General features: G+C 44.6%; 1 protein-coding gene across 8 annotated transcripts in view; it reads right to left on the bottom strand.

Moving 5' to 3' along the window:
• Positions 1 to 27,039, bottom strand: part of ACACB (acetyl-CoA carboxylase beta) — a 2,187,049-nt gene that overhangs the window by 1,789,340 nt on the left and 370,670 nt on the right. For all 8 annotated transcript variants that reach the window (XM_085633342.1, XM_085633341.1, XM_085633344.1 and 5 more), the window contains one exon: positions 2,496 to 2,628. In XM_085633342.1, the coding sequence (XP_085489468.1) occupies positions 2,496 to 2,628 (133 nt within the window). The remainder of the gene's footprint in view (positions 1 to 2,495; positions 2,629 to 27,039) is intronic.

Raw genomic sequence — 27,039 nt, 5'->3', positions numbered from 1 at the left:
GCTAACTCTGGATAATTGAAGGATTATCGGGCCAGCACTCTACCCTCCATTGATAACCCACTAGGCTGTTCTGGGCCTCCAGTTGCTCCTTTCCCAGTTCTGTCCAACAGGGCATGTACTTTTGGTCTCTGACAATCACCATATTATTTAGCTTTTCTTTTATATCAAGTAATTCAAAAGGCTCAAGCCAAAAGAGGGAGAGAGACCAAAAAGAGGGCAAGAGACCAACTAATAGCATTGTGGCTCAATCCAAGGTCATCAACGCTATTAGGATATTGAAGAATGGGCGCAGCCACTGCCTTCTCAATGCGTACATCTACCAAGATTGCAGAACTTATTCAGATCAGGTCTATGAATCGAGTAATTCAGAAAAAAAGGTTGGTGGGAAACAGACAAATTCATGTTATGTAATGGCATTTGAAAGTGCCAACACAGACACAATTACTTGTAGTACAATAAGGCTAGTCAATGCCTGTGCCCTTAATAATAAAAAGAAAATTTGAGTAACAATATTCTTATTCAATGTAGTAATATTCAACAGTAGTTATTAACTCAATTATTTTGGTTTTTCTGATGTACCACTTATAATAATCTTTTTTTTGTTTAAATAGTTTTATTGAGATTTTGTTGAATGGGCAACCATGAGAACAAAAAAAACATGAAGCAACCACAACAATACTGTTATAGTGTGCATATTAGGAATGAGTCCAAAGTGTCAAGTCGCATATGTATTTTACTACACCTATTAAACTGCTTCTCTCCTAGCGTCCATCCAGGTTTCCATATAAAGGGCAGAGAAATGTAAGAGCTTCTTTATGTGAAAGCTTCCCTTTGAGGCTAAGGGCATCTTTCTGTTTAAACTTTTGCGCTTGAGCATGCTGAAGCCCATAGCACTGCCCATTTTCTCTATGAGAACACAATGCCCCCTTCTTCAATTCTGCTCACTTAAACTACATCAATTACCCCTTTACTATCTTTTCTGCAGGTCACTCCTTGATTTTTTTCCCCCATGTGATTTTTTACTCTTCTTCTTAAAGCTAGCCATTTTCTTCACAAAGGATCAAATAATAATGCTAACTTGGCCCCCTTGTTAGAACAACTAAAGTGGGCTTCATTGGTAAGACATCTGCGCAAACAGAGACCTATAAACTATGGAGTCTCATGGTTACTTCAATAGGCAGCACTCCTTCTAGAACTCTAGAAGCATGCACCCTACTCACATGCCTTTGCTGCGGAAGATGTATACAGGGTGAACAACCCCTCTTACTTCTGAGTGCGTCCGGTACGCTTTATAACTAAGCTTAAATAACAGTTCACAACAGAGGCCCCTCCATTAGGGTGGAGGAGCGCTGCACTCCCGCCTCCATCCACAAATAAAACAGGTTTCTAACTCGTCTGTTCAGTCTGTTCCAAAAGCATGAAGAGCGCAATGGAGCGGGCGCGGAGGTAACGTTGATCTGGTAAGTTTATTAGGTCTCGCTGAGTCAGCGCATGCGCTGCTCTGCGAGACATTTTGTAGGTGGGTTTTAAAAGTGCTGCTGCCCCACGCTTTGGCTAGCCTAGCGCTTGCGTGCACGTGCACAGCCGCCATCTGTCTTTCACGGGTCATTGTAATCGCGGCACCCGCGCTTCACTTTTGATGTTAAAAGTGAAGCGCGGGTGCAGCGATTATAACAAAAGTAAAGAAATAGATGTTTTTTTCTATTTCTTTACTTTTGCTATAATCGCGGCACCCGCGCTTTATGTGCCGCGATTATAGCAAAAGTAAACATACTTATAAGGTCCCAAAAGCGAGACCTATTGGCTATGCCAATGCTTGTTTTTGTATTTAGTCCCCGGAATCACCCCTCCTCCCAACCACCCTCCCCAGCTCCCTCCTCCGGCCTGCCCCGCCACGTTGGCACGGGACGGGCCACGACTGATAGTTCATACTACAGTTTGGGACAGTGCTGCTTCTAGGTGGACCACACATGACAGGTCATGGTCTCAACACTGTATTGCTTCTGGGTAGACGCCCCAATAGGATACTTTATTAGAAGACCCTGAAGTTCACATTAGCCACTCCATACTGGCATTAACTACAAGATACTGGCCTCCCTTAAAATGTGAGGTATGCATAGCAGAATCTAATCTCACATTCTCTGCAAAAAATCATACTTATGAGCAGCAACATTCCCCAAAGAATCTGAGCACATCTTTTGAGCCTCAAGCCCTCACACAACACCGTCTATGTAGGTCACCAATATTCATCAACCTATCAACTTCGCTCCCGGAAAGGAGGCACAGGAACTTGATGAAAATGGGAGCACTTTGTGGTCTTGTCAAATGTGCGACTGACTACTTAAATGCTATAGTACAATACAAAGAGGATACAATGAATGCCCAGCCGCAACCGGTTCTAACACCACAATGCCTACTGACATTCAATATAATCCTAGGCAAAACACAGCCATCAATAACAAAAAATTAAAAACGCAGAAGACAGTACACCATACCTTTTCTATGATGCGATTTCCTCCAAACCGAGCAACAAACTCTGCAGGTGAAGCAACTGTAAAATCCCTGTGTGAATCCAGTTTCTTCTGCTCACGGCCCTTCCTTACCAAATGCAGTCCTGACATGCTTGGTCTACAGTAAAAACAAAACAAAAAAGTGAGACATGTATGCAGATAATAATGTATGCAGTATGATCCTTGCATAATATTGACGATATTACCTTGATGAGCACAAGTACAGTTTTAAAGACAACTTCATCCAAGAACTGGAAAGACACAACAATCACTTTAAACAAAGCTGTCTATGCCAGCACTATTGGTCTATTCAGAAAATGTAATGACCAGGGGGCATATGTATCAAGCCCTTTTCCCGTTCGCAAATGGGTCAATTCTCAGAATCGGTCCGTTTGCGAACGGGAAAAGGCCTTTTGGGATGTATCATCCCAAAAGGGCATCGCAAATTAGAGAATTGCAAATTTGTGATGCTCTATTTTGCGATTGCATTTAAGGAATTGCAAATTGCGATTCCTTAAATGCGATGTAACAAGCACCCAAGTTGTGCGATTTCTCCTTAAGAAATCGCAAATTACCACCAACTTCAAGTTGGCGGTAATTTGCGATTTCTTTGAAAGATGCACTTTTTGGCATTTTTCAAAGTGCTATGTGGCACACATACATGCCCTTAGGGCATGTATGTGTGCCACATTCACACACATGCTCATTTCAGGGGTGCATCAGGGTGTCCTTATGACACCCTTGCACCCTTAAAATTATTCTCAATTTGCGATTCTCTAATTGCGAATCCCTAATTGAGAATGTCTTCCCATTCATTCCTATGAGCCTCCTGGCCCATAGGAATGAATGGGAAGGTATTCCTTAATTGCAATTCGCAATTTGCTAAATCGCAATTAAGGAATGCCAAGGAATCGCTAACAATTTGCGAATTTTTACTTACATCTCGTTTGCGATTCCCAAATAGCGATTCTCAAAAAAATCGCTATTCGACAATCGCAAATAGAGAATTTGATACATATGCCCCCAAGAGCCTTAGTAACTTCAGGTCTATGCAACCTCTCTTACACTTTAGATGAGGGAGTGGAAAGAATGCCAAAGCTGTGCATACGGATTACAAATAACGTGGTTACAACATTGGACAGGAAAGACTGCCTTGCTTCCAATGTAACCTTTTCCAAAGAAAGCTACGTGTGGAAAATCAGTCAACAATACCTTCAATTCACACCTGGCTGAAGCAAGTGCAACAAGGAAAACAGTCTTGCCAAAGCAAGTAGATCGGGCTTTTTTGAGGTGCAACTTTATTTTCTTAGTGCTGCAATGACAGATGCAACAAATATGCAGCCTAATGCAGAGAATTCAGATTGTATGAGTGGTATAGCGTTTTTTTACCTTAACAGGTAGTGCATTCCCTTCCCTAACGGTGCTGTGCTTGCTCTCTAAAGGGTTCTGTGCCCCCTTCCACGGAAGTTGTGCTCACGCCCCAAAAGGCACTGTGCTCTATCACAAACATGGAGCTACATGAAATAATAACAGCATGACTCTTGTACACACAGCGAGAGAATCCGTATGTCTGCAAAGAGTTCAATGCTGGTAGGGTAATACAACATCTACCATGCATCACTGACTGACCCTGTAAGAAATCTCAAACATGTTATTTCTGCAGCATCCGATTTGTGAAACTAAACTAGTTGAGTTTGTAATTTCCTACTGATGAGCACAGTAAGCAAAATTCTATATACTTTGATGCACACATTTTCAAAGGCCCTTTTCTCAAATTTCATCTCCCCGCGACTCTGCCAGGAACTACCACGTTCACAAAAACCAGAACAAGTCCATTGTTGGTGTGGGTTGTCTGACGTCTATGAGCGAGGATGACTCCACTAAAGAGTCATGGCAGTAGGGCTGCAACCTAAATGCATTTCATGCAGCAAAAGTGATTTTCTGTTACTCATTATTTGGTGCAGTCTAACTAGATCCATGGAAGCATCCATTAGGGCGTCATGTGAAAGTCCAGACCTGCAAACATGGTCTGTAAGGCATGAATCTGTGAGCCAAATGGCAGTGTGCATCAAGGGACCTGGAAAGATCTTGACCTTTCTGTGCTGGAATCAATTAGACAGATCGAACAAGTTCTGCTCTTCTGTCCAGCATATACAGGACATCGGGAAAAATGGACTCCTGTTCAAGGCGGAGTGAGAAATAAGTGTCAATCAATCCAAGTTTGAGATGGTGAGACGCCAGTGAAGTCTAGCACGAATGATACTTCAGTGACATCAATGGGGAGTCAGACTTCACAGACCTTTGTGGGCAAGAGAGTGAGTCTGCACTGAAGCATTTGGGTAGATGAGTCTCCATTAAAACTATTGGGTGGTTTACTATTTAGTGGCCAATCATTTGCAACAATATGCTAGAACAGGGCTCTCCAACCTTAACTGTACCAAGAGCTGCTTCTAATCAATGAGAATAGTCCTGAACTTCTAATGTCTTTTAACACTGTTGCTGGGATGACCAAACTAGAAACAAAAATAATATTTACCACACATTGACAGGATTACTAGAGACCACCAAATTGCAAGTCACAATATTGAGTGACAAAATCTTGTCATGCTAAAATATATTCAGAATGTTGACTAATGCAATAGTATGAAGCTACACACAGATGTAAACAGAATTGATTTGCTATTCTTAACTCTACATCTTCGTACTTTGAAGATATATACAATCTAAATAAAAATAGAGTTAAGAATGTAAATAAAACTATACTTTTCTGTAATTAACTTCATGTCATTGTGGTGGTTGATATTAAGGATACAATATTCTAGCTGGCCGATACTGAAAAACCGATATAGTAGCAGATTGCCAACTACCCCAATGCACAAAACAGGATTACTAGAGGCAAATGTTTCAGTATGAAATCCCTCCACATGACTAATGAAATAACTGCTACAACAGCAAGTGCCTACTGGCACAAAAGGAACATTTACAGCAATAAATCTACTCAACTCGGTATGAACTATGATTCAAGGAGCAGCTTTTAATAGGTTTTCGAATTTCATTACATTGGGTCCGATTCACAAAAGTAATCTGAGACAAAATCCTAACTTTACGACTTTCAGTATTCACAGAAGGCATTTAGGAGCACTAAAGTTAGGATTTTGTCTCAGTCAATCTTAAATTTTTGTCTTAAGTTAAACCGAAGACAAACTGAAGTTCAACTGAGACAAAATCCTAGTCGTAAAGCTAGGATTTTGTCTCAGATTACGTATGTGAATCGGGCCCTTTGTTTTCAAACATTAGCTTCTCAGAATACATGTTTGTCTAATAAGCACTTTTCATTTTGAATTAATAAACTCAAAAGATAATCTTGTCTTTTCTGAAAACAAACTCAATTTGTGCTTCAAAAAACTGTTTTCAGGCATGGTCCATAAAAGTCAGCTTGTGATTTCCCTCGTACAAATGCATCACACTGACAAATTCAGCCCCACTTCAAGTATCACATGCAAGGGATGCCCACCATTATGTGAGGACTACAATTGTCTCAGTAGTGGACATAATTAATATCAGGGATGGCCGTGATTATTTGACAGATGGTTAGACCTATGCCAAGCATATGCATATTATGGCAAAGATATCTGCTGTTATGCCATGACTAGTTCAAGGATACCTAACTAATGTCGAGATATACCAAATTCATGCCAATGCCTACATTAAGTCAGGAACAGTCATAACTTTGGCTTTGAGGAAAACCTTACACTGGGCACCAAATACATTTGGTGTTCCCTGGTCCGAGCAATGGCTTCCATAGAGAGACAATATCTTTTAAGGAGGGACATGATGCCAGCTACATTTACAACACACACACAATGGAGCACATATGTGTACACATACACACAGAAACATTTAAGCAAATACACATAAATATATCAATTCTATTTTTGTAATTCCCACCTAATGTACACAATATTGTAGATCGTCTCCCATTGCCCCAACAAATGAACAGCGCTCCGTCACCTCTTAGCTAAGTTTGCGCTTTATTAATACCAATACAAACATATTTGCATGTATGCACACAACTGTCCCACCACCTGAAAAAAACATCTGCTCTCCTGATAATGCACTTTCTCTCGGTCTCCGGCAGTCCGACAATTTAGTGACTCTAATCGGTCTATTGCTGGCACATCTTTGTGGTCCAGTTTTCACACATATTGTCCGAATGATAGGGGGGGGGGCTTGTAAAGTGAATAATCTTCATGTGACTTTGCAAACTTGACGTGGGTTCATGTGGTCATGCTGCAGGTACCGCAGGCTTTCACAGTGTGTGTTAGAGTTCAAGTACATGGCCCTGCCAATCGGGTTGGCTGGCAGCCACTAAAAGGATATGGCGATGTGCAGCACGGTCGTCTTCCTTACAGACCCCTGAATTATGCACTGTGCTAGGCTGCACTTTAACGACCTACTTACAGGGTAGTTTTGATCTACTGGATGCTTCGGACCTATCCGTTGTAGACCTAATGCTAGAACAGTCTGCAGTGACAATGTGTCCTTTTACCCTGTTCTTAACTATACCTGATAAGCAGAGAAAAATTAGGGCACTTGCCATAGCCAAGCAATGTCCTTTTATTCCTCTCAATCTTTTCATTTTCAGCCACATGAAGTAGAAGTGTAATGAGTGGAAAGAGAAACGTTAGAGCAGGAGAAAAGAAGGCACAAGTGGAAGAACACCAGCCAAAACAGTGGAACAAAAGCAAGTGCAAGGAATAACTAGAATGGAGAGAAAATAACTTGAGGTTAATATTAAGAGAAGGGATAGTGGAGAGTGAAAGTGGATAGAAAGGGAATGAAAGGAGACTAGAGAGTGAGAGAATTAAAAGGTAGGATGCTGAGAAATCCCCCTCCCCCCAATAAAATACATAAATAAGGATAGAGGGGAAGTAGCAGACAATCCTGTGGTCTTGGGAACATAGAATGTAAAATCACATCCACAATCTCATTTGTCATGTAAAACGGTTGTATGACGTAATCATGAATGCGTTGAGGGGGCGAGGGGGAGTGGGGGGGGGGGGGGGGAGGTCCACTGGACATTAGAATAGTATCATTTACTATTCCAACCCCAGTCTGCGCAACAGTAGGGAAGGTGTTGGACTTGCAATCCAACATCACTCCACAAATGACCCACCTAAAGCAAGTCCTTCTAACGATACAGAATCATAGATTTCCAACGGAGGACAAAACTATTTGATGATAATACTCTTCCGCCAATTCCAAGCTGCCAAGACAACTTATTGGAATTTGTGGGAACTAATAAACATCATCACCACACATTTTGAAAAACTGCAAGGTTGCCTACTCTGAACAGCTACACACCTAAGTGGAGTGCAATTTGCTGAGAGCGTTCACCTTGAATTTGCTCTCCTGCACCAAACAGACATGAGGTTGCCAGTGGTGATCGATGAACACCAGCAATAACCACAGAAGGAGATGCCAGCACATGAAAATACAATTATAACACAAGAGGAAACACTGTGGTTTTGATAAACTAACCTCACTGGCTTTTTTATTTACTCTCAGACAACTTGTATTTCCACCGGACAGACTTTAGCATTCTATGATTACTTTCCTCTCAGTTAAAAGTGATAATCGCCAATAACATGCACCCTGTTGGTGGTGGTGGTGATGGAGCTGCTAACCTTTGGGACAAGATAAAGGCTGACAACAGAAAACCTGACTGTAACGCTTACTTGTTGGACACAAGTCTCCTTTTCCACTTAGAATATTCCCTTGTAGTGTTGCCCTCCATAAACATTTTCTGCCAGCTGCAGGTCTGAATATTGGTCATCTGCCCCTGCATCTAGTATTGAATATCTGCAGAAGAGGCCACGAATCCCAAAAAGGCAAAGTGCTCCCCAAAAGAGGAACCTAGCTGATGAACCAACACTTCCATCAACATGGTAGATACTGTAGAAATCGCAAGACATGAGGTGAGGTGGAAGAGTGTGAAAATGGGACCTCTGTAGCAACAGCAGTTTAGCTCAATCTGTGGCATGCCTAGAACAGCCAGATAGATATGTCATTCTGTTATTCTGCATACACCATTCAATGCAATCACTGACATTACCAAATTATTTCCAGTGATAGTGAAGCAATCGTCTAACCCCACCTAGCTCACTCTGGGGTCTTGGAACGCTAGAATCTGCACATCACCCAGCAACTCTATATAGGTCACTTCTGCTCGAGGCAGCAGAGCTTAAAAACAGGCATCATTTAGCTGGGAAATGTCTGAGCAAACAAAGCTCCTTTAACAGCATAAACACCTGCTGAGTTCCAGGCAGATGCCTCTGTCGTTTAGGCGGCACATGATGTACTGCTTAGTGCTACTTTGGAGGATTGGTGGGGTCACAGATTGCCTATGCATCTGTAATTTTTGCAGCCTTTTGTTCTCATTAATATCCCTTTTGATGTTTTCTAACTCTTCGGCCACTTCTCAGATCTTCTAATTACCACCTAAATTGCAGGCAATCCTGGAGGAGACACAGAATGGTTGTAAGGGGCTGAAGGGCGCAGTATGACTTTGAACCGCCGATAGACACTCCAAATCTCACTAAGAATCTAATCTGAACTACTCAGTGCACAGCGACCTCCCTCTGCTGGTCTAGATGCGGGTGTCCTTGAGAAGACAATCCTCAAGTGCCATAAATCCAGTCACTTATGGCACTGCACGCTACATCTCTGCGGCCTGCAAAGTCGTGCAGTACATCTTTGTGCATACATCAGCAAGTTAAGAAAGTCTTTAACCTCCTACAGAACAAGACTAACTCGAATGACAGAAGATACAGATAAAGACAAGAAATATGAGACATGCCCTGAGCCAATAAGAGATGGCAGCCAATATGGTTACTAACCAAGCTTCTTTGCTAGGGAACACAAGTTGTGCTTAATTTGAGCAGGTGTTTTCCTGTTCTCAGCACGGACACTTCTTTGTAAACACCATTACATATTTAGGAGAAACCACGAAATGTTAGTGCTGTGCGTGTGTGTAGTTTTAAGCAGTGTTCATTAGTGCAGCATTTAACTATGTAATATTACTTTATTTATTTTTTAAATGCTAAAACTTTAACTTAAACCTGAAGCTATAAAGTGAGGTGGGTGGTAGCAGCTGCAGTAGACCAATGAGTAATACCTTGGGCCCTGGCACATAATTAACAACAACAAAAAATAGTAAGTACTGGAAAAAAGCAATTTGCAGCAAGCAGGAGCCCATACTGATATCCATTAACAACGTCTGATATCACTCTTGGGGCTAATTATCCTATCAAGAAGGGCACAAAGTGGTCTTTTTTATGCCACATACATTTAAAAGTTGTCTTTGTCAGTTATGAGTTAATCATTCTCAAATGCAAACCAAGAATCTAAGTAAAGAACATTCTGAGCAATGAAAGTCAAGCCAACAAGATATAGAATTATAGATGGGTAACAGATGTCTTTCACAAGTGGTTCTGAGTGACATCAATAAAAAAATCAATGGAGAGGGGCCCCGCTTTCTCAAAGCGACAAAGCACCGTATCAGACTGTAAAGTCAAAAAGAAATTTCCCTTCGGGTACGCATACAGAATCATCCACACCTTTTGCACTTCCAATTGTGTCTCCACTCAAACTTTATATTTAATTACATGGAAATTTAAATATCCCCACTCTGACATATTAGAACAATATCGATTATTTTATTAATCAAGGAGTTGACAAATCCAATCAAAAATGCCTAAAACTGATCACATTATTTGGACCTATCATAAAATTAAAAACATTATAACAACAATTTTATGTCAGAACCGGAGGCGAGGATTATGCCTTCTTTCTTCACTTTTATTTTCACAGCAGCCATTATTTAAAAGAAACAAACTACTTTTCCCATGAACACTTGGGGAAAAAACAGTAGTCAACAAACAACCTATGAGGAAACAATCCAACGAGCTCCAATCAGGGGCACGATGGCCCAACATAGTCAGTCTTCACTGGGCCTTCTTCCTCTTTCTTCGCTGCTGTGCAGCAGAGATAAGTGCTCCTCATTATTTTTTGACTTTCCGATCGTAATATAACCTGTTTTATGTTAAGGCGGCTTCACCGCGTTTAATGCTGTTGTTGCTTTATTTCTGTGCGGCTCTGCCGCATTATGTTCATGGTATTTCCTATTTTGTTTCAGCGTTTCGCCGATATAACGGCAAGATCGTGGGAACACTCTGCGCCTCTACCTGGCCGTATTGGTGCGGGCTCCACGTCTAGACCTCCCACCCCCAGAGGGCGCTGGAGGCAACGCGTGACTGTGGTGCGCAAGTTTGAATTCCTCACAGAGGGTTTCAATCTGCGCGTCGTAGTCTGGAGTCTTGCCGGCCTGAGGAGAGACGCCCGAAGGGGTCTGTATTCCGATCGTGCCACTCAGGGATTGCAGGTGGATCGTGATCGCTAACAATTTGTACGCTCTGCTGCCGATCAAGCGACAAATACACTTGGCAGCAGAGTCTGTATCGAATGTTTTGCTACGCCCTGTCTGGGTCTGTATTGCTGGGTCTCTCAGGCCTGTTGAGACACGATCCCAGGTTGTGCCGTGTGCAGATTTAGATTCCGTATATAGGTTTCCCGATTTATGCCCTTATATAGGTACAATTCACATTGCCCTTATTTGGACATAGAAATCCGGCCCTTATTTAGACATTGTCCGTACAAACCAAATACAGGCATGGCCACCTACATCCTTCCATCCACGTCACAACAAATTCTTGGAAAACCAGACCCATAAGCCTTTAGGAATTTCCCTCAGCTTGAATATTGATTTCTCCAAGAACTCATTAAGTATGCATGAACATATATTCCTTAGGGGTTCATTCATGATGTTCCTCTGCCCGACTTTTACGTCAATACTGGCATTCCTAGACACCTTCAAGGTATAAATATACCAGCACTTGCCCTGGCAAATTGCAATTCCCGGAGGATTCGATCCAACCCAGACTACGCGGTTCGCCACGGCAAGTTCGGAAGGAGATCGAGTTCCAGCCTGATGCACTGACCTGATGCTGCCATCCTCCTCTGAGAGACTCCAGCTACAGTGCTCTCTGACTTCCCTTGCGGGGGGTTAGACTATCGAGTCCAGAAAAGAGATTCCAACCTCTCTCATTCTCAGGTATGGAGCTGACTAGAACTTAGAGAAACTTTTGGCATCTCTTGGCTAAACTAAAATATAGCTAGCTATACTTTAGAAATAGCAACTACTTCAAACCTCGTACTGCACTTAAGTTAGGTACACTGGGGTAGAACAATTTAGAAGCATCAGAGGAGTATCACATTTTAGCGTTATGTTATTTATGTATGTATTTTGATTAATATATGTCATAGCTTCAAACCATGCTATTGCAGTATTATTTTATCTTACTGCTAACCTCGTACATATTCTACATTGCAGTCTGTCTTACGATTGTAGCAAATTATATCTCTTGCATGAGAAATAAACCCTTTTATTGAAACGCCCGTCTCTCTATTTCTGTGCAACTCTGTAGAAACGAAGCATGCACGATTGACTGAATGAAATGGTTATCTATTGTTTCCACGATTCTGAGACTGTTCCGATTCTAACAGGAAACAAAGTGGTCTTGTTTATGCGGTTGTCAGTGACTAATCCCTTCTTGTATATTCGAGAAGTTTCTAGTGAGCTCCGAGTTAGCTGGCACACACAAGTAATTAAGTTTAATATACTCGATAGAGACATACTGACCTTAGTCCTAGGTCAAATCTATAGTGTATGTTATTCCAATGCGCAGAGCCTATCAGGGATATAGGAACTACACTAGAAGGTCAGCCCCCTCCTTACACCATTGTGCACCGGGGTGAAGTGTCCCAGGGCCTAGACCCTCCCTCACTGCGAGTCCCTCGCACCAAAGAGAAGGCTGACACCCAATCCTATTTGTTAAGCCCTCTACGAGGGGCTAATAAGACCTTAGGCTGACACCGAGGCCCCCCCCCCCTCTGTTTGTACTCCCAAGGGATGGAGGACCCCCTAGTCAACCTCCCTTGGGACGAGGACTTCTATGATGCAGTGGACGCATCTATTTACAGAGCAGTATCAGAGGCCATGGGGCCCTTAGAGGAATGTCTGTCACGTCAGCTAGCCTAAGCTTTTGCTAAGATGTCTGCTCCACCCTCGGCCTCCACCCCCTTTTTGGGGGACCTAGGGGTTCTCCCCCCCCCCCAGCGGATCTAGATCCGGTCCCTGCCAAGCGCCCCCGTGAATCTGGGTTAGACCTGGATGCCTTTGACAGGCTCAAGCAAGCCTTCTTGGCCACCCAACCTCCCTTGCCTGTAGGGGGATCAGGGTTTTCCAGACGCCGGATACTGCTGCCCCAGACAATGATGCGGGGGACCCCGATAATGACCCTGGCCTCTTTAGACCATGGCTCCATTCCCACCCCTCCCAGGCTGCTCAGGACTCACAGGGTGCATCGGACATGCTCAGCCCAGATGAAATTTTACATTCTCAGCCGACAAGGTCGCAATGTATGTGGCGGGTTGTATTTGACATCCGCTAGAGAAAGAGGCCCGTAATTGCCTCCGGGCCGAGTGTCCTCGCCGCTCCCTCAAGGGGAAGGTTGCTTTAAGCCCAGAAATCGACACCCGCATAGCCTTCCTCCTCCAGAAGTTCATGAAAGATCCCAAGGAGGGGAATCAATAAGTCTTGCCAGGACAAGCTCCTGAATACCCTGAGCCCCCTCACGAAAATTCTAGACATGGCCGAGGAGGCCAAGCTAACTGGTTCCCTTATCTCCCCAGATACATTATCGGGGTGGACACAAAGAGTTGTGATATTTTTAGGCAATGCAAATTGCGCCCTGTCCACAGAGCGTTGTGGCTCTCTCCTCATTAAAGTAGACCCCAAATTGAGAGACCTCACAGACTCGGAGGCGGGTGCTATTGCCCAGGAATGCCTCTTCGGAGAGCCACTTGTAAAAGAGATTGGCAAACTTGTTAACACATTTACCTCCATCGACAAGTCCCATAGTTCCATCAAAAATGTTTTTCCCTGTGTTTTCTGCGGGGCTGGTCGAGATGGGGCCGCTCGACCGGCCGCCGGTCAAATCAATACCCTCCACGAAGGTAAAGATCCAGACAAGGCCAGTTCCAGGACCAATCACGCTTCAGGAATTGCTACCCCACGAGAGGTCATCGTGGCAAAGGCAGATGATTCCGAGGAGCGAAAAACTCCTCAAGTCCCAGTGAGTATTCTCCCGGTTTCCTGTTAAAGGAAGGGGGCATCTGGCGAATTTTTTCCAGACTTGGGTTTCCATCACAGGGGATGCTTGGGTTCTTCAGACAGTACGAGGGTTTCGCACAGAATTTATTGGCAAATCCTTACAGGAAGTAAAGCTTCGCCCCATTCAGTTCTCGCAGAAAGAGGCCACCCTGATGAACGAGGAAGTCGCGTCCCTCCTCGCCAAGGGCGCAGTTTCCCTCTCAACTGCTCGTCCCCAGGGATTCATCAGCAAGGTCTTTCTAGTCGACAAGACCGACGGGGGACAGGGACCAGTGATAAACCTCAGCGAGTTCAACAAGTGGCTGGTTTCCCACCACTTCAAAATGGAGGGTATTCACCTCCTCAGGAATGTCTTAAGACCCTTGGTTTGGATGGTACAGATGGATCTCAAAGACGCCTACTTGGTAATCCCAATTTTTCCTCCTCACTGCCGATTCCTCCAGTTTTTATGGCTGTATCGGACTTACGTGTTCACAGCTCTCCCATTTGGCCTATCCTCAGCCCCTTGGTGCTTCACTAAGGTGCTCAAACTTGTGGTGGAATATTGGAGGGCTCGAGGAATACGAATGATAGTGTATCTGGACGATCTTCTCCTGATGGACCAGCGCCCACGCCAACTTTCCTCCCACCTCCTGATGGCAGTGGACTTCCTTCAGAGCCTAGGCTTTGTGGTGTACGAGAAAAAGTCGCTCCTAACACCTGTTCAGAGCTTGACATTTTTGGGATTCATCATAGACTCCACCTCATCCACTCTAAGTCTTCCCTCCAGAAAGGTGTCGAAGATTTAACACGAGTTGAGACGCACAATAACCAGATAACAGGTATCCCTACGCCAGCTATCTCGGGTAGTGGGTCTCCCCTCCACATCAAACCAGGCCATTTTTCCAGGACCGCTCCACTATCGGGCGCTAAAACTTCTGAAGGCCGCATACATACACAGAGGGTGTCCCTACTCCAACAAGGTGGTTCTCTCAGAAGACGCTTGGGAGGAAATCAAGTGGTGGTTAGACCACATGGACGCATGGCATGGTCAGGCAATTTTCAGATCAGCCCCAGACTTGGTCATAGAATTGGACGCCAGCAGGGCCGGCTGGGGTGACAGATGCGGCATTTTCTCTATAGGAGGAATGTGGTCTCCACAAGAATGAAGATTACATATCAACTGCTTGGAGCTTCTCGCAGGCTCCTTCGCAGGCCACTAGTGGACGAAGGATTCCATCCATTCATGCGTCCTCCTCAAAATTGACAACATCTCGGCGGTCCGTTATATCAATCACTTAGGAGACACTCGCTCCAAAGCCATCTAGCACCTTGCCGCCAGCTTCTGGTATCACTGCCTGACACATCAAATACCCGTCACAGCGGAGTACCTACCCGGCCAGGAGAACCAAGTGGCTGACTTTCAGTCCCGCAATTTCAGGGACTCCAATCTTTGGAAGCTGCATCCAGAGGTCTTTGCGACTTTCAACGACCGCTGTTCACCTCGATATTAGACCACCAACTTCCCCCCTTCTTCAGCTGGAGACCAGACCAGACCCACTAGTGGTGGCCACGGATGCTTTTTTCCACGACCGGAGTCAGGAAAAGGGGTATGCCTTTCCCCCCTTCGCAATGATCACAAGAACGTCAGCGCAGGTCAGGAGACAACGCGCAGAAGTGGATCTGATCACTCCCCTTTGGAGATCGCAAGTTTGGTTTCCAGTTCGACTGGAACTTTCCTGGGATTTTCCAATCCGACTCTCCTCCTGAATCCCGACCAAGTTCCTCATCCACTGATTCAAGAGCACTCGATGTGGCTCATGGCGTGGCAGATTACAGGGGACAATGGGAGGTCCTGGGCTTTCGGAGAAGGCTGAATCCTTCATGTCAAAGGCTTGGGCGGACAGCACTGTCAAACGCTACAGATCTGCTGTATCCTTAACCGCTCAGATTTAGTGTTTTCTAGTGCATCTACGCATTTTGGTGGATTTCATTAATACCAACCACCTTCTTCAGGACAAAGAAAAGTCTTTCTCCCGCAATTTTTAAAAAGGCACTTCACCTATTAAAAACATGAAATAAACTTTTTATGTTAGGAATATATAAAAACTGCCTTTTATGTGGGCAACTTTTTTACAGATTGCCCTGACAATACGATCTGATGAGCAGTGAATGATACAGTGGATATGGATTCTTTAAAGATATCCTGTATAGTGTAAAAGGAGTTTAACAGATTAGTGCCGAAAAGACAAATGTGTTTGCCTACTGTATTCTCCCAAATTGTGTTGGTTTTGTTATAGGTTTTATATATTTTAAATGGAATATTTCTGCACATTTAGTGGAATATATCCGATTGTATATTTAGCCACACACAGAGCAATACATCTCTCTCTCTGTCTCTCTCTCTCTCATAGAAATTCAGCAGTTGAAGTTTTACTTATCTTAAGAAACTACAACTTGTGGCCCTAAAGTTACTGAACAGCACGAGTTATAGTTTCTATAGTTTCCAAACAGGCTTCCTCAAAAATACAGGAACAATCGCAAACTCCCTAATGCTCTCCTTACTAGTTGATAAAACTAGGTCTTGCTCCCAAAATCTGCATCTTTGCTTTGTGGATTCCCGCAACGCCTTTGACGCAGTTCAGTCTAACATTCTTTCGCAGAAGCTCTCAACCTGGGGAATACCTACGACTCTCAGAGCTATTAAATTGGTATATATTAACACATGGGTAAGACTGAGCACCAGGTCAACTGTCTCAAGGGACCTTTACACGAACAACGGTTTGAAGCAAGGATGAATCCTTGCCCCATCAGCTATACAAAGGTTGGCCTGCAAAGAAAGGCTAATTAATGCTACAGCAACATTTCCGGCAAATCATGGGCTATAAGTTAACCTTAATAAAACAAAAACGTTGTCAGTTACCAAAAGACGAAGCTCTCCACCAACTTTCCATCTAGAAAGCTCACCTTTGTAATCGGTGAAAGGGTACAAGTACTTGGGGGCAATTTTTTACTCAAGTGGTACAGTCGCTAGCCACTGCCATTCAATCCTAAGGAAAAGTAATCCTCTAATCACAGCTCCCTGTGGAACATCTTTAAGGGCTTGACTATACAACCTTTGCTATAGGTTACTACTGCAAAATACTTACCCTCAATAGTATATGGAGTGGGGGGAAAGCAGACAAAGTGATTAAAAATGCTACAGCTGGCACTTTTTGGCCGGTGTTTACCCTCCCACAGCACACTTCCCCAGCCCAAACAAGGCTTGAAGAATAAGTTACTTACCTTAAATAACTCCTTATCTGGTAGAGACAAGATCTAGCCGCAGAATTCGTATCTCAGAATCCTCCCCGGGCACCAGGCTAATTCCGGAACCTTTTCAACAGTACCTCTGCGCATCGGTAGAGGGTGTCGAGCAACTCCGCAGCAACATTGTCCCTCAAATGTGACATCAATGGAGTCCATACAAGCCCTCCCCTGACGCGGACATCAGTTTTTGTGACTACTTCCGCGTCAACAATGAGGAGCCACTCAGAAAAACTATCTCAGGAAATAGCGTCCCAAAAAAGGAAAAATAAATCTTGTATCAACAACAACAGATTGAAAGAACCATAGTAGTATGAAAAAGGGGATCTTGGAGACAACAGGCCCTCAGTTTACAGAGTGGGGAGGATGGGCGGGTAGATAAGAAATCTGCGGCAAGATCTTGTCTTTATCAGATAAGGCGTAACCGAAGGTAAGTAACTTGTTTATCTGAGAAAGACATCTAGCTGCAGATTCCTTATGTTAGATTCGGATACCCAAGCAATACCTCTTCAGGAGGAGGGGCTGCAGAACAACCTTACCAAAAATCCCCAATCGAAGAAGCTGGTACGAAAAATAGCAAGGGAACCAGACAATCCAAAAAATTATAGGGAGTCAAGATGCTCATTAAAAGGACTGACGCCCAAGAAGGACGAATAGAAGCCCATAGGGAGTAAAAGCCATAGGACCCAGAATACAGTATAGAACCAGTAAAAGAAGCAGCCCCAAAGGGAATGTAACCTAAGAGCGGGAATGCAAGGGGACCAAGGACAAAAGTTCATAGAGTACAGGCCCAAAATCAAATGGAAGGGGCAGACACAGCATGCTCATCCACAGTAAACCATACAGCGAGTAAGAGCACCCATTGATCGTCAAGGAAACGACCGTGAGAAACAGGGCACACAAAAAAGGAACCTCCACTGAAAGAACGATGGACAAAAAGTCAGCAATGAGTGCTGAGAGCATCACTACAAAAACAATAAGAACGGTAAGAACCCGCTCCTAAACAGAGAACCTCGAAGGTAAAGAAACCAATCCTTGGGCGATGTAATAGAGACGCTCATTGAAGAAAAGGAAGGAAACTACCAAAAATGTTGAACGAGGTCACCAAAAAGGATGGAGGCAAGATACAACAACGTACACCGTACAGAAGGCCATACTATCATATGTGCAAACACACACTTATAAATATCTGAAGTAGAAGATATCCACAAGAGATCCATTCAAGAGATGGGTATATACATGTAGATGCATCCAATAGAAATGCATTTAGAGTCCCACAAGGTGTGGGAGAAGTGGGCGAGCACACAAGAAGTGTTCGGAGAGCACAGAGCAGCATTAGAAGAGAAAATGTGCCTACCATTTCATTTGATAACTTTATTTCGGTCAGAAGACCATAAAAGCGTACAAACATACATCCTCAAATACATATACACAATAAAACAATAAATAACATTTCAAAGTTAAAAATCCTATTTTTTCCTTTTTTAAAAGAGATTAAACTTGAAGTCATCAATATGAAAGTAGTTAGGTTAAGAACGTTAGTCTCCTTCGCCACATGCTGTAGAGATAGCGGGATACAGCGAAAACAATTTTTGGGTCGGTGTCATAAACTAGAATCCTGTAGGCCTGCTTAAAATGACGAAAACCCAGGTTCCTACAAATGGGGATCAGCCAACTTTTCCTGATTAGGTGATACGCAGGGCAAAATAGCAGAGCGTGTAAAACAGACTCAGATTTATGGTTACAAGCAGGACAGCTTTCCAAGTTTTGTGCCTGCCACTTAAAGGTAAAAGACCTAACCGGTAAGGTACCATACCTTAGCTGGATGTACAATTTGCGTGCAAGTGGGGGTTCTATTTGGTCCATGAATTCCTCGAATTTGAAGTCTTGTTTAACCAGGAGGAATTCCAAGGTCAGCCTACCCGTAGTTGAAGAACTCAGGTGTGAAGAAGAGTTTTCCATGGACACCAAAGAAAGAATTTCTTTCTTTGAAATCGCAGGGCAACTTTCCTCCGGATTCTCCCACATTTCCAGAAGTCCTAATGAAGTACAAACTTTATTAATATACAAAAGCCAAGGGATCTTTTTTGATTTAAGTGCAGGCCAGATCTCAACAAACTCTAATTTAAATGAGGTCAATTCAGGCACAGACCAAAGCCTTTTCCAGTAGAGGATAGGTTTTGCACTGATGATCTCCTCTATGGGGACCAACCCAAGATCAAGCCTAAGAGGGATCAACGGTGTGCTGGAAGGAAGCCCCAAGAGAGATCTTAAAAAGGATTGCTCAGCCCTTGAAAGAGACACTGACTGCTTGTGTCCCCAAAGTTCGGCCCCGTATATTGCGGCCACTCTAGCCTGTCTACAATAAATTTCAAGGGCGGGAGAGACTGGCTTAAAACTCGATCTTTTAAAAACTTTATTCAAGCCCCCTGTCAGTTGAGCGAGCTTTAGTGTTGACTTAACAATCTGGGAATTCCAAGAAAATTTCTCAGTTAAAGTCACACCCAAATATACAAAGGTTTTAACTCTCTCGAGGGGAATACCAAATAAAACTGGGTTGGGGCGCACCCGCACAGGGGGGTTAAAAATCATATATTTGGTTTTTTCCAAATTTATTTCGAGTCCTCTTATTTCACAGAATTTGGCGAAACCATTCAGCGTGTTTTGTATGCCTGTTGACGTTCTAGATAATAACAAAGTATCGTCCGCGAACATCAATGCGGGCACACGTCCTGAAGCTAGTCTGGGAGCGTCAGTATTTTTTATAGAATTTAAATGGTCAATGAGGCCATTGATATAGAGGCTGAACAGTGTGGGGGCCAGGACACACCCTTGGCGAACTCCTTTTGAAACAGAAAAGCGATCAGTGAGTTCGCCGTATTTACCACATCTTACTTGGGCATAGTTATTGGTATGAAGCCTAACTAAGACAGCCAATAGGTAAGATGGAAGGCCCAGGTCTGCCAGAACTTGCCATAATTTAACACGAGGGACCAGATCAAAAGCAGCACGCAGGTCCACAAACACCAGGTAGAGGCTGCCACCCTCAACCAAGGCAGTTTTCCAATACAGGACCTGCAGGCGAAAGATCTGGTCTAAGGTGGAAGTACCAGCCCTGAAGCCTCCCTGAAAAGTGGTCAGGATTTCATTCTCCTCAATCCAGCCAAGGACCCTGTCCAAAAGGACTCTCCCCATTAGTTTTTGTGAGGTGTCTATTAGACTAATAGGCCTATAGTTGGAGGGAGTCAATGGGCAACCCTTTTTAAAAACAGGTACAATTTCTGCCCCAAGCCAAGTATAGGGCACTTCACCCCCCTGTAGAATGCTATTAAATAAGACAACCAGGTAGGGTGCCCAGATCTTTGGTTGGAACTTAAATAGATCTCCGGGCAGTTTGTCAAGACCTGGTGCTTTATTTGAGAGCATTTTCCCAATTGCAGATTCCACCTCGGCCAAAGTAAAAAATTCAATAGAGGCAAAATCCATTTGGACAAGAGAAAAATCAAAGGTATCTGCAGAAGTTCTATCAAGGTCATGTGTTCCATACAAGTCACAAAAGTGTTTTTCCCAAATTGAGGCAGCTATATTTGGGGCAGGTGCAGAAGAGTACCCATTTACTCCAGTTGCAACAATGGACCAAAATGTTTTAGTGTCCTTACAACAGAGCGCATGGCCCAACTGTTCCCACAGTACAACTTCCCCTGCTTTCTTTGCTTCAACAATAGCCTTTTTATATAGAGAACGACTAATTTTAATTGCTTCTCTATCTTTTATTTTTATTACAAACAGCAGGTCCTTTTTAGCTAGGCGGCACGTTTTATTAAACCATCTAGCCGTTTCAGTCCTTGGATATATGGCCCTTTTTACTGGGTACAGAATATCCCGTAATGCAATGACCAATTTCCCATGGATATCGGTAGGGCTGACCAAGGGTCCGGCGACCCCCATCTTTTCAATAAATGGAATTATTATACCATACAGTTCCGCCAACTTACTGCTAGAGATTTGGAATACTGGCCACTTTACTCTTCTTCTACAGTTTCTAATTATTAGTGGTTCGGGTACAGGATTTTCAACCAGGGTCGAGTTTTTAAGCCCGAAGCTTCCTGGTTTGAGTGTCAGGACTAGAACGTTGTGATCCCTGTCCAACCTCTCCATGACCATAAAATCATAGAGTCTATCCCAATACTTAGCTTCAATAAAGATATAATCAATTATTGAGGTGTAGCTAGCTTTATTAAAGGTCTTTTTCCCAGGTCTATCTGGCATTACCCTACCATTACACGCTCGCAATGATGCATTTAAAGAGAGAGACTGCATTTGCAAGACAAGGGGAGTCCATGCTTTTACCGGTGGAGTAAGTGGATCAGGAATATTCCATAATATATCCACTTCATCACGGTCTCCCATACTTGAGTCCAATAAAGGCTCAAAATGGCAGTTGAAGTCCCCGCCCAGAATTATCACAGTAGAGGAGTCAAGCGACTGCAGTAGGTTAGACAATACAGTAATGGCCTCTGATTCCAGGCCCCTCTTAGTCGGTTTTGAATATACATTTATCAGGGCAATATCCACGCCTTTTTCCACTTCCAGGAGAACAAATTGTACATCCCGTGAGTGGATTGAAATAGCCTTTGCTTTTACACCCAGGTGGGAGCCAACCCATATGGACAACCCTCCCGAGGGCCTTCCCCTGCTACTCTTGCATGCCAAAATATCAAATATTGCAAAGCCCGGAGCCACAATCTTTTTAAGCAACCAGGTCTCTTGGAGCATACAGATATCAAATGAGGAAATGAATGAGCTCCACTCCGGATTAGAGGATTTATTTTTAAGGCCGGCCACATTCCATGAGATAATTTTAATACCACTAGCTTTAGGTGATTGGTTAGGGATTCGGTAGTCTGGTAAGCCAGCACAGCTACTCAATTCGGGAGGACCAACTACCACCTCTAGGTTGGGTACACAGTTATAGAGAGTGCATAAAGTAGAGGCGGGGGTAATTAAATCTGGGCTCGAAGTCCCCTTCATTGGACTTGGTCCTTTCCTTAAGTTGGATGCATCATTATAAGGTAGCTCAAAGATCGCCGATGGGCCAGGCTGTAATTTATCAGGGGGCAATAAGGGCTTTTGCCTCATCTGTCAGTCACAGCCATCAAGATTAGAGAGAGCCTGGTATCTATTTGAGACATCCAATGGTGTAAAAGGGACAAAATCTTCCAGCCTCCTACTACAGTTTCCATATTTCTGTGAGAGTACTAAATCCTGCCTTTGGAATTTATCAACATTCGTTTGTTGAGAGTTAGTTTTGGGCATATCATGCTCATACGTACGGGATACACGGAAGTTAGTCAAGGACAGAGGAAAGAGGGAAGCCCCAAAATGTCGTTCTCTACTCACGTGGGTTCTAGGGTAGAAAAAAGTTAATTCCAGGGGAGTAATAGCAGTACCTGGGATCTCCACAGGATAGTTAAGAATGTACCTTACTGCTATTGGATCCCTGAAGTTAATAACAACTAAGTCCCCATTGATATCCTTCTCTCTGCTACCCAGCCAATCAAGTCGGCGAACATGAAGTATTTCGCCGTTGATGTAATGGGGAAGTGGGCGGTTTTGACTCAGCCAGTGAATGATCTTATTTTTAAGCTGAAAAAAACCCTCTTTCTTACCGTCTGGCAATCTAGGTACTCTTGCCAGCACTACAACATAGGGAACTGCTTCCGGAGGTAATTCAACCCGTGGTTCCCTACCGCTAGAACCCCTAGTAATATTAGGGCTCTTACACTCATTGTTGTCTATGTTTTTTCCATCTAGTTTGTCCCCACTCCTCCGGGTTCCATTTGGAGCCAATCTTACAGATCTTACAGGTCTAGTGGTTGGTATATCCAAATTTTTAGGGCCAGTGGTCATCTCTGTGGTGGCAACAGTCCTCTTACTCATTAAGGCTGGGCCATCCTTGTCAACATAACAAGAAGGTTGTTGTGTTTTAGCAGGAGGACCGTCCATCAACACTTTATCTCTAATTTGGCCAAGTTTATTACTAACATTTAACTCCATATTCTCCAACCTTTCTTCAACCCTTTTTAGCCTCTCAATTATTGGTAGTATGAAAGACCTTATGAGATGTTCAATACTTTCCAGGGGATCAGTTAAATGAACTTTCTTAGGTGGGCTAGGATGGGGAATGCCAACTTCGGGTGGGTTTAATACAATATTAGAAACAGCCTTAGAAATTACCACTGGTGATTTATGTATAGAAGCATTTTGGTTAGTGGTCTTATTACTTTTCCCCGAAGCAGTGTAATTTATCCTAAGTCTGCGTGCCTCTCCCCCCTTCTTTCTCCTTTTTTTAGGTGGTGGACCAGGAATCTTATGCAACAGTAGGTTTCTAGCCCTTCTTTTGGGGATCTCTTTGTTTATCAATGGGGGAATTGGTATCACTTTTGGGTCGGACAAGGAATCAAATGAGCTAGAGATTGTGATTGAGTGTATAGAGTCCAATGAATTGGGTACAAAAGGTTCAGGGGATAGCTCGCGAAGAAGTGCAGGGACACCATCTAGGGAGATCAGTTCGTCACCAGAAGGATTTCCGGCTGGCAGGGTAGCCTGTTGTGACAAATCAATTGGTCGTCTATTTTTTAGATACTCAATCGACTTGCGGCGCTCAACCCTGCGCTCCGCTAGTAAGTCCTCCCTTTCTCGATCCGTGCTAGGTTTACTGAAATAATGGTCCAGAGTGCCCTTAGCCAAACCCCCAATCTTTCCGGGAAATAAATGTTCTTGACTCCCAGCCATAGTTTTAATAGTTCAGCGACCAGTCACCGCAACAAACCCAGCTTCCAAGGGGATCAGACGGCAAGGGATCAGAAAATATGTCCTATCAGAGTATGCCAAACACACAATCAGTCCAGATACATCCGTTATGGAACATAAACGGGAACTGGGACACTTACAGTTCTGTAGCAGATGTCAGAGGGATTGCCCTGCCCGGCCTTGGTCGGTCCTTGACGGGCAAGGACGGGCCCGCCCTTGGCCCGGGCTTCGCCCGGGCGCCGCCCGCGCGCGTCCCGCGCTGCGCGGAGCCTGAGGATCTTTTGAATGTGCTGGGCGCGGGCTGATGTCGTCACAGCCGGGCGCCCAGCAACAAGGCTTCTGGGTATTGTGGTTCTTAGCCGTTTCCCTCACGGCGTTATCTGGGCTGTAGCTCGATTCTCCCCCACAGTAGCCGTTCCCCTCACGGCGGTGACAAGAGCAGAATGGCAGAGTATCCGGTAAGGACCTTGTAAATGCGCGCGTCCCGCGCTGCGCGGAGCCTGAGGATCTTTTGAATGTGCTGGGCGCGGGCTGATGTTGTCACAGCCGGGCGCCCAGCAACAAGGCTTCTGGGTATTGTGGTTCTTAGCCGTTTCCCTCACGGCGTTATCTGGGCTGTAGCTCGATTCTCCCCCACAGTAGCCGTTCCCCTCACGGCGGTGACAAGAGCAGAATGGCAGAGTATCCGGTAAGGACCTTGTAAATGCGCGCGTGCCTACCAGAAGCATCAAATTTCCTGAAAAATCAATATTCTGTGTGGCTAAAGCAGTCTGAATCACAAAGCTTTTAATAGAGGGATGTCTAAGTAGATAGGAGGGATCCTCCATGCCTGTGAGAAATTGAGCGATCTACAGGGAGCACTGTTTCGGGTTCAGTCCTAGCACAAAACAGGATGTCGAAAAGACAGTCACTATAAGGAAGTACAGGCTCAACATGAGACTGGGCAGGATGTAGAACACCAATTAAAGGGTCTGTTGACAATTCCAACAAAGGAAGTTGTAAATCTAGGACAATCGAAACTTGATTGAGCATGCCCGCCAGCACAGAACTCGCCTCTGTAACTAAACCAGGAGGAGACAGGAGACTGGCAAAGATTCCAAGCCACTGATGTTGCCCAAGTCAAGCAACCAGCCAGAGTGCACAGGGGGTGGTACTGTGTCTGGAATTGGATGAGGACACACCACACCTTCCGTAGTATTTCCAGAACCATGGTCGTCAGAAGGAAAAAACAGAGGAAGGGAGTTTATGATAGTCGGCTCCATCCGTGCCACATCCGACACCGTAAACAAAGCTGGTCAACGTCAAGAAAGCGACGCCTTGATGTAGGAAGGAGTCTCGATCGGCACTGACAGCACCACCATCGGAGCATGCAGACAAGAGTTCGAAGCAGACATTGGAGTCGGTAGACAGGAAGCAGGAGCCAAAGTGGGAGCCGTGATGGGCTATGCACCGGTGTCATTGAGGTGTCAGACACCCAGAGGCTGACCTGAAGCCAAGGGAGGACGCACCGGCAGAGTCACAAGTATGACCTCATGCACTTCCGGGGGGCACAAAGGCGCTCCAGAGGGAGGTGACGACCCAAGAACAGAAAGAAGAGATCGAGAATATTGTCTCATCTCGGTCAAAGATGCCGCATCCCCAGGATAGGTGGGGAGGCGTGGGGCAGACTCCTGCCTCGGCAATTCAACAGAAGAGTGGGGATCAGCAGTAGGCGACAAAGTCAGAAGGTGCCACGACTTCAACAGCCAGCACCGAGACTTACCTCCGGATGTCGAAGGTGAAGGACGGTCACGGGAACGGCTCCTAGAGCGGATGAGCGTTCGGTCCCTAGAAAGCTTAGGGGACCAAGGGGGATGAGCAGACTTCAAAGACTGACATCCACATTGCCATGAGCTTCATGCAATGTTCCCTGTGTGCCTTTGGTCAGAGCTGTTGACAAGAGTCGCACTCGTGGGAGTTGTGGTGCTCACCTAGACATCACATGCAAATCGAGTGAAGATCCATGGTGGGCATTTGTCGACCACAGGACCCACAAGGCTTGAACCCCGAGGACATTTGTAGAAAGGCACACTGCTCCGTCAATGAAAAATGGCAAGTGGTTGAAAATTGCGGGAGGAACTGCATTGCGGATCTGCGTGTTAGCGTAGAAAAGGAAGAACCGACATCAGCGTGTCGGGGGAGGACTTATACGGACTCAGTTGACGTCACATTCAAGAGACGATGTACCTGCGGAGTTGCTCAACGTCCTCTACCAACACACAGAGGTTCTGCTGGAAAGGTGTCCGGATCCAGCCTGGCACCTGGGGAGGATTTTAAGATTAGGAATCTGCATCTAGATGTCTCTATCAGATTTTGGTTTACGGAGGCAGAACGTGTATCAGCCTTGTTTCATACTTAGAACATGCTATAAACTGAAAAAGATGGGAGGCACACTAAGCAGTGCTGTGTGGAGAGCCATAGACAATCCTAACAACAAGGCACATGATTATAGGGGTCTAGCCTTAACATTGCAGGCTGAGCAGCTCGGATCCTTATCCCTCACTCAAGCGGTTTTCAATAGAGCCATTAACTCAGCATCTAAGAAGTTTCTCCTCACTCACTGACAAAGCCTTGGTGCCAAAAAGATCACATGCATGACAATAGGCTCATATGGCCTTCTCAAACCCCAGCCATATTTAGGTAAACTGTTCGGATTGCGGGCAAAGCTAACGCGGTTGAGCTACCAGCTGGGCTTCTTTACCCCTTTATGCAACTCCCCTGCTTGGCTCAGACAAACCATGGCAACCGCATGTCGACTGTGCCAATATGCAAAGGAAGACATATGCCATATTGTCTGTATCTGCCCAGCCCTAAAGGCAGAGTGAAAGAGACTACGGAAGCATTTTACGAGGAATGGACCCGCACATACCGACTGGCAGTGATAACCTGTTTACAAGGAGAGGATCTAGTGCTCTGTTGGAAATTCCTCCGGTGCATGTCACCGTCTGAAAGAAAATTGACTGAGCAAGCCTCACAGTGACAGGACACCACTCCTTCTGCAAATGTGCTGTGCTCATTTTTTCATTTGTGAAACTATTACTTTACTGTCAAAGCACGGATTGCACTTTCCTACAGAGACAGGATATAATCTTTCTATGC

Source organism: Triturus cristatus, chromosome 11 (genome assembly GCF_964204655.1).
Source record: "Triturus cristatus chromosome 11, aTriCri1.1, whole genome shotgun sequence".
In the NCBI taxonomy this organism is placed as follows: Eukaryota; Metazoa; Chordata; class Amphibia; order Caudata; family Salamandridae; genus Triturus; species Triturus cristatus.
The sequence above is the reverse complement of the archived record's forward strand: the minus strand, read 5'-3'. Positions and strand labels throughout refer to the sequence as shown.